Source organism: Condylura cristata, unplaced genomic scaffold (genome assembly GCF_000260355.1).
Source record: "Condylura cristata isolate star-nosed mole 26May11 unplaced genomic scaffold, ConCri1.0 scaffold00015, whole genome shotgun sequence".
Lineage (NCBI taxonomy): Eukaryota > Metazoa > Chordata > Mammalia > Eulipotyphla > Talpidae > Condylura > Condylura cristata.
Genome location: NW_004567116.1, coordinates 40,605,331 through 40,613,669, shown reverse-complemented (window position 1 = coordinate 40,613,669; position 8,339 = coordinate 40,605,331). Strand labels below are relative to the sequence as shown.

At 33.0% G+C, this 8,339-nt stretch overlaps 1 protein-coding gene across 9 annotated transcripts in view; it reads right to left on the bottom strand.

Moving 5' to 3' along the window:
• The window catches only part of LOC101628624 (chromosome unknown open reading frame, human C11orf30), a 72,638-nt gene that overhangs the window by 29,410 nt on the left and 34,889 nt on the right, over nt 1-8,339 (bottom strand). For all 9 annotated transcript variants that reach the window (XM_004683221.2, XM_004683219.2, XM_012725621.1 and 6 more), the window contains 3 exons: nt 7,230-7,481; nt 6,678-6,827; nt 3,976-4,146 (listed from right to left, as the gene is read on the bottom strand). In XM_004683221.2, coding sequence (XP_004683278.1) covers nt 3,976-4,146; nt 6,678-6,827; nt 7,230-7,481 — 573 coding nt within the window. The remainder of the gene's footprint in view (nt 1-3,975; nt 4,147-6,677; nt 6,828-7,229; nt 7,482-8,339) is intronic.

The following is an 8,339-nucleotide window of genomic DNA, read 5'->3' as shown; positions in this document are numbered from 1 at the left end:
TTTAGCCTCTTTTAGGATCTTTTAGAAAGTAAGCATTAAAAAAATGGGAATGAAAACAATGCTTTAACACTACACTGAAGTGCAAGGACCACTTTTTTTTTTTACAAAACATTAACATGTAAAAATTATATTAACATGTAAATTATATTTATATATAAGAAAAGATCTATCTTTACATTACAGAGGTAGTGATTTATGACACATTTTGCAAACCATCTTCCAGCTAACAAAATGGTATACTAGAAAATAGAAGAAAAGATATAAGGAAAAGTACAGCATGATATAAAAATAGAATATTATCCAATTTTACAAAAGTGTAAAATTCCAGCAAACATGTTTCTATATCTCAGCTGCTATCTACATTATGTTAAAGAAAGAAGTGTTACTCATTTTTTTAAAAAGATGTCCCACAAGGCTTTCACAGTATTCAGTCTACAGTTCTCATTTTACAAGAGGATGTACACAAGTTCATTTGTTTAGCATTGTTTAGGGCAAAAGATGTGCCTCGTATACATCACTATATATCACAGAACTTAATTCAATATTTGGCTCATAGCGTATCAGACAACCCATTTCTATATAGAGCCTTTACATTAAAAGATACCTGTAAAAGTTTCAGCATTATAATAGGCAAGTTGAGAGAACATAAATCTATTGGCCCAGATTTCACTAGTCACAGATTCTTAAATCACCCTGACAATCTTGACTACTGTGGTCGTTTTATGTGGCTTTGCTAAGAGAATGAGCAAATGAAGGAACAAATAAAAATATATATATAAACACTAAATCCTTATCTGACATTGTACCAAAGAGTAAGAGAATCAAATTCAAGTGCTGTCATTGTTACAGATTCTCGTAACAAGGAGTAACATCTCTGAATAATAATGAATGCATCTCTGAAGGATCCCGTGTTCTGCATTAAACCCGCAACAAAACTCATTTTAAAATTCTGTCATTTTCTCTAGACATACAAAGTAAATATTTTATAAGATGTAAAAATATAAAAAAATGGCACCTTCTATTTAATGGATTATCACTTTGGATGTATAAGCATGCCTTCTGGGATATTATACAAAGGATGTAAGAACTTCACTAATTTATATCAATATATAAATATATATAAAGATGTTCCTCACAGGATTATTTATAATGACCAAAAAAAATTTGTAAGCAACCTAAAATATTCAGCAATAAGAAAATGGCTAAATTATGGTACATTATATGAGAGGGAACAAATGTCAAAATATATTCAATGGCATGCAGGAATATTTAAAGGAAAGAATTCATTATGTTAGAACTCTAACTTTAAAAAGTAAAATCACATATACAACACATTTCTATTTAAAAAATAGAAAAAGAAACATACTTAAATTTTAGCACATTTCTCTGTGTAGTGAAAATTTTAAGTTCTTAGTTTTCTTCTATACCTTTCTGCAGTTTCTGAATTCCCCACAAAGAGGGACTTTTTTCTTTAATTGAAACAATTTTTTTCTTGGAGGTTCAGAAGGAGGATGAGACAGATACACAAAAAGGAAGGAAAGATAGCTTGCTTTCTATTTTTTCAGCTAGATATTGATGTGTATTTTAAGGAAATTTCTCTTTTTTTTTGGTTTTACAGAGGAGGGGCAGATTCTAGTATCCAGCATCTATTCATAAAAGCAAAAAACTGTCTAATTTTATTCAAACAAAGCTTTTCAACCAAAGCTTTCAGTTTACTATGAACAGACAATGAAGGCTTAAAAACTACTAACAAACTATCCCAGTATCATGGAACAAGTCTACAAAATAAGAAATTGTCTTAATAAAGAATGGTGACATGTTACATAAGGATCAACCAAGAGTAATCAGAAATGAAAGAAGTATCAGTGAAGCAAAGGCAGAGATAAAATAGGTTCCTTGCAATGAATAAAGATGTTTCAGGCCCTCCCTGGTGGCGCAGCAGGTTAAAGCACTGCATTAAGATTCTATAGCTACTTCTGCATGAGTTCGATTTCCTCCTTTCTTGTATGTTACCCACATGGCGCAGCAGACCTCTCCTGACCCTCCCGCTGCTCCCCTCAGCAGTGTACTTCGTTGATCTGCCTGTTCTGCACCCCACTCTGTCCCTGGTGAATCCTCTCACCTTCCGCATCTCTAGCCTGTACCCCAGTTCTGTATGAATAAATAAAAAAAACTTAAAAAAAAAAAAAAAAAAAGATGTTTCAACCTTGTATCTGTGTCAACTTACCCGGCAGTGCTGGGAAAGTTTAAGAACTCTTCCAGTATGTACTCATACATAGAAATAGCAACTACCCATTAGTTACTTTAAACCTGAATACAAAGATTGATAACAAAATATATATGTGCGTAGGCTATAAAATATCATCACTTTCTAGAAAATGTGTTCACTTGTTTTGCTCTACCCTAGTACAAGGTAGTTAAATCACAAATATGTTTGAAAATAGAGATCTCATTACACCTAGACATTACTTCAAGTATATGAGACTATGAGTTCATACATAAAGAAAGAAAAACCCCTTTGGTCACAAAAAGCTACAAAACAATAAAAAAAAAGTGATCATTTTTGAAAAATGTCTGAGTAAGTGATCTATACTAAAGATAATGTCAAGTATTAAGTTATGATTTGAGTTTTAATTTTTATTTAAAATACCCTTTTAAAGTTGGAGCATGATGATTCTTTCCCTAACAGTTTCCACCCCCTTCTCAGTTTGGCAAACACTGGATTTTCTCACTTACACTTAAAAGTAGAGCCAAATTTAACAGTTTTAAATATAGTTTTATACCAATACCATGCTCCATTTTGCTTTTTTTTCTTCATTCCAAGTTATCAACAACAAAATATTACTGCCAGGAAATTCAATCCCTTAACTTTATAAAACTCACCTGGGGCATACAAAATATAGCTAGTCTACAAAAACAGTAGATAGCTAAAGTCCACAAGGATTGCTTAATCAGAGATTATTTACATCATTTTAATTAAAAAATAATAATCAATGAAAATGGATGCTGTGTTAACATACCACAAGGGTTCACAACCCAAACACTGCAGGAGTTAATGAACCAATTAAAACCAGGTAAGTTCCAAAATACCAGTAAATATTATTAGACTTCACTGTCTGAGTAAATTATTTTTAAAAAGTAAACAATCAATATAAATGGTGAAAAGTAAATTAAGATATTAATGTGCTTTTATTTTTAATAAACTGAAGTGACATTATTTATTGGAAGAATGACATATGGCCCTCAAACATATTTAGATTAATAAATACTAGTTCTCCCATTATTTGACTATGTGATCTTGAACAGGTTGATTTTACCTCCCTAAACTCAAATCTCTTTGCAACAGAAAATTGCGGATATTAACCCTCAAAGTTCTAAGATCTAAATGCATAGATAAATGGTAGAATCCTTCATAAATGAAAACTTCTATGCAAATCTAAGCCAAAATCTCCTTATTCTGATTAAAAACTAAATGTTCTTTCAATTTTAGAACTGTCAAAAGCTTAACACATGAATATTTAATATCAGAAGTGAAAAGCTATACTTAGATCACTAATCATCAGGACTAAAAACAAAGTTTTAGATTTCTAAGCAGAAAAGTAAGATCCAAATGGATCCTTCAGTGGCTCCCTGGGGGTACAAGGGGTTAAAGTGCAGCCTATGAAGGTATCTGCAGCCACTGCAGCATGAGTTCAATCCCCAGGCAGGGAGCTAATGCAAATGGCACAACAGACCTCTCCTGTCTCACCTACTGCTCCCCTCAGCAGTGTATTTCTTTCAGTCAGTCCACCTGTTCTGCTCCCCACTGTGTCTCTGGTGAATCCTCTCACCCCCTGCACTTCTGGCCTACATCCCAGTTCTTGTATGCATAAATAAATAAATATTTAAAGAAAAAACTATCCTTCAATGTTGAAATGTGGTTTTCTCTTTTATTGAAGGTGAACTATACCTTTAACATATTTCAGATATACCTACCAGAAACTATGTTACTGCTAATTATCTTGCCTCCCAACGTGGCCAATGATTTGGGCACTACTGTAATGATGCTACCACTGGTAGTTTTCACATAGGTTGCAGCTCCAGGGGTTGCAGCCATCCGACCTATGGATGGGCTCACTGTGGGCCGCGTGTAAGTTGCCTGTGTACCTATAAAAATGGATAAGCCAAGGAAAAAGTTGTCAGTACTTGCTGAAGGATGACAATTTATACTGCTTAGCAATAATTTAATGTAATCTTCGTTACTTAAACTTGAAAATTAAATTTCAAGATGCTAAGATAGTAAAATAACAATTTACAACCAACATATAATGCACAATTCAATTAATTGAATTAATTTTATCCATAAAATTTTGTGACGTGTTACAAATTACTAGCCCCAAGAAAAAAGTATAACTAATTCTGTTCTCTTCTTTCACTATCCTTCTTCCATTACTTTTATGCCAAGAGAAACTTAAATTTAATCATCTTTCCTGCCAGAGCATTTTAAATATTTCTGTTATACATTTTAAGGTCTCTACATCTGTTTTATGCTGTTTCAGTGCCAAGCCCAATGTTAGCACTCAGCATAGAAGGCAGTTTTGTTTGCCTAAAATTTTATAAACCTTTACTGTTTTGTGTTCTGCTACTCTCTAAATACACCGCCGTATTTTAAAGCCATTACCATCACTTTAGTAGAGATGAAAGCTGAGACGGCCAAGACTTGCCAGAAATATTTTTTGTTAGCCTAAAACTTCCCTATTTATGCAATTCCTCAACTTTAACTCACCTATTAGAATATTTTTCTTTATATTCCTCAAAATATTTTACACTTATCCCTGTATTTCTATGCCTTCTTTCCCTAAAACAGGACTTACAAACTAAACAGATGATCCTGTTACAGTTTCTTATTAACCAGGTCAGCTCATAAATACTATACTAGATAGCTAAGGAATAAATGAGGACAACCACGACAACACCTTCAACTGAAGAGATAACCATTCTCAGCAACTCCTCTCCCCCAAATGTTTTTCGCAAGTAATTCACCTTTTTAAAAATACAATCACAAAAAAAAAAGAGAAAGGGCCTTAGTAAAAAACAAAAAACAAACAAACAAACAAAAAAACACAATCACAACTCAAAAAAGGGGCAGTTAAGAACATTAAGTAGAATTAGTCTAAATTGATTACAAACATAAATCTGAATGTTTATACTAGTGCCTAGTGCAAAGTAAACATGCCAATAAAGATTATACAGTTTGAATTAACTGAATTGTGACTGAAGAATTTTTCAACTGAAGTTTTTGTTTAAAAAGGGAAGCACTTATTCTAATATAGATACATTAAGTATGGACATATTATTGTTTTACACTACCTTTCCTAACATGAGCGATTATGTATATATATATATATATAAAACACTACAAGCTTTCTACCAAATGGAAAAAATTGGAGAGAGGAAGAGGTATGACAGATCTAATACAGGAATAAGTACCTTCAAAGCACAGGCTTTGCATAAAGACATAAAGTAGAATGGTAGTTGCCAGAGACTGGGGGATGGTAAAAATGGGAGTTATTGTTTAATGGGAACAGAGCTTCAGTTTGGGAAAATTTAAGTTCTGATGCCTACAAAACAATGTGAACGTATTTAATGCCAAGAACTGTACACTTAGAAATTATAAAAGCGGTAAATTTCCTGTTACATATACTTTCCTACAATATAACGAGAAGAACTGTATAAGCTTTAGAGTCAAACAGATCTGGGTTCAAATACCATTTCTACCATTTATTAGCTGTATGACACTAGGCACATTGTTTAATCTAAGTCTGTGTATTGTTGCTGAAAATGGATATATTAAAACCTAAGGGAGATTAAGCACCATGCTAATGGTCAGTAAATGATAGATACAAATTTGAGATAGATATCAATTTACATTACTTTGATGCTATCTCCTAAATAATGGTCCTCCTCAGAAAGTTTGCTAAGACTTATATAAATTTAAAGTAACAGCAATGCCTAATTCTAATATTAGGAGTAATGGTTATTAAGCACTCCTCTGAGTACTTTACACACCTAATTTCATTAATGTTTACAAAAACCTTATGACTCTATCTAAGTAGACAAGGAGAAAGATTTAGATATTAAAGAACCTATGCAAGGGCACAAAGGGTACTGTTTAAAATGTTCTGCACTGCCACTTCCTTGGGTATGATTGTTGATTGCTCTCTTATCTGGGAAAAATATATACTGTGATTCCTTCTGAGTAGTACCCACTACATTGTAATATAATAAAGATTTTCAACATCACAAGAATGAAATCCTTATAGGCTAGGACTGTGCTTTCATTCAATTCTGACTGAATACCTAACTATAAGGCCAACTCTACATCTACATGGGGAATAAAACAGACATGCTCCCTTATCCTCATAGAGCTTATAGTCTAATTAGGTAAAGACGTTAAACAAATCCATAAAAACTAGCTAAGAAACTGAGATATAGTGCATGCTGTATAGGAAAAGAACAAAGGACTGTGACAATAGTAAGAAAGCTACTTGCAGCTGGGGGGAGGGAGGTAAGATTGACCTTTTTGAAAAACTGGTTCATTAACCTCTATATTCCCAGTGTCAAGCATGTTGCCGTTTTAAATAAATTACTGGGTTAATAAATGATAAATGAATGGACCGATGGTCAAGAAAACTTACCAGTAGGAGTGGTTACCAGTTTAGTTGTCATAATTGCACCGTTACTGCTAACCACCATAATAGGGGAATTGCTACTGGTGGGCAGAGTTGCTGTAACTGGTTTGGGTAAGATTTTACTCGGCTGAACTTGTTGAGTGATGATTTTAACACCTTTGAAAGAAGAAAGACATATCTCAGTACAAATTTCGAAAAATTATGTGCTACCCAAAAAAGGCAATAGTACATATTATTAAGTCCTGTCTAAAGAAAAGTTTTTAATGTTGTTGAAACTTTTTATAACTTTTATTCCCCAAATTCCTATCTTTAGTAATTTCCCTCATTCAGGAAAACATTTAAAATATTACAAGAAATTACTAAAAATTTTTAAAGATGAAAACTCTGATGCCTGAGGACAATATATCCAGAAACCAATCAATTTATCTTTCTCTCTCTTTCTCTGTACCTCTCTATCTACCTACCTACCTACTTACCTACCTATCTATCTCTCTACCTATTTACCTACATAAGTAGTGACTGGGAAAAAAATGTATCTTGTAAACATTTTCCAGTTACCTGACTCCTGTTTGATTTGAATGGTAGGCTTGATACCAGGTGGCAAAGGAGACTGCTGAGGCTGTTGCTGATGAGATACTGGAGAAGGCTGGGCCACCTGTTGTGTCTGTTGCTGCACTTGATGTAACTGCTGCTTAGGAGACTGCTGATGCTGCTTAGGAAACTGTGCGAGAATCTGTGTGGGAGTACCCACTAAGCTTTTGGGGGAAGGAAGTCTGGTTGATGTCATTTTGATTGCTGATGTAGATACACCTGTAAAAGAGTAAGGGAAAATGAATAGGAATGCATCATTAAAGTAGCTTCTAGATATTCCAATATAGAATAGTTTAAAGACTTGGCAAACCAATAAAAACAATTAAACACCCAGTTGTAGTGTTTTACATATTTGATATATAGTCTTCAAACTTTGCGAGGGAGGCATAAAATTAACCAATTTAAACATAGCATCTGTTAAAATAATGCACAATAAATTTAAACATGGCACTAGATAAAATAATTCACACAAAACACAGAAATATTTAATATGGTAAAGTTAGCTTTATATCCCATTTCTAGTAACTATAAAGTCATTTTTTGCAAGCATTAAGTCATTAAGTAATCATGTAAAAAAATTTAAGTGAGCATACTCAATATATTCACAGCAAAAATACTCTTAAGATTGTAAGACTTTTTTTCAGTGCAACATTAATATAAGTAAGCATGCATAGGTAAAGAATACAAATGACTTCCATTAAACATGAATGAGTTTGACAGAAGTTCTCTCTCCTGAATTTTTCAGCTGTAATTCATCAGCAACCCAATATAAAGATTTCCTAGAAATGAATTACTATTCTTAGAAGAGAGAACCTGGGATATAACTTAGCATGTCAACTTTATGAGCACCAATGAAATAATGAAAGGAAACTGGCCATATCCTAATTATCAAATACTTAGTATATATCATACAAACACTAACCCCAAGAAAGCTGGAGTAGCTAGCTATATTATATATTACATATTATATATTATATATTATCAGAAAGGGTATATATCAAAAGGGTATTTATTAGCAGAGAAAAAGAACAATGATTCATAATAAAAATGAGAACAATCTGGGCACTCCCTGGTAGC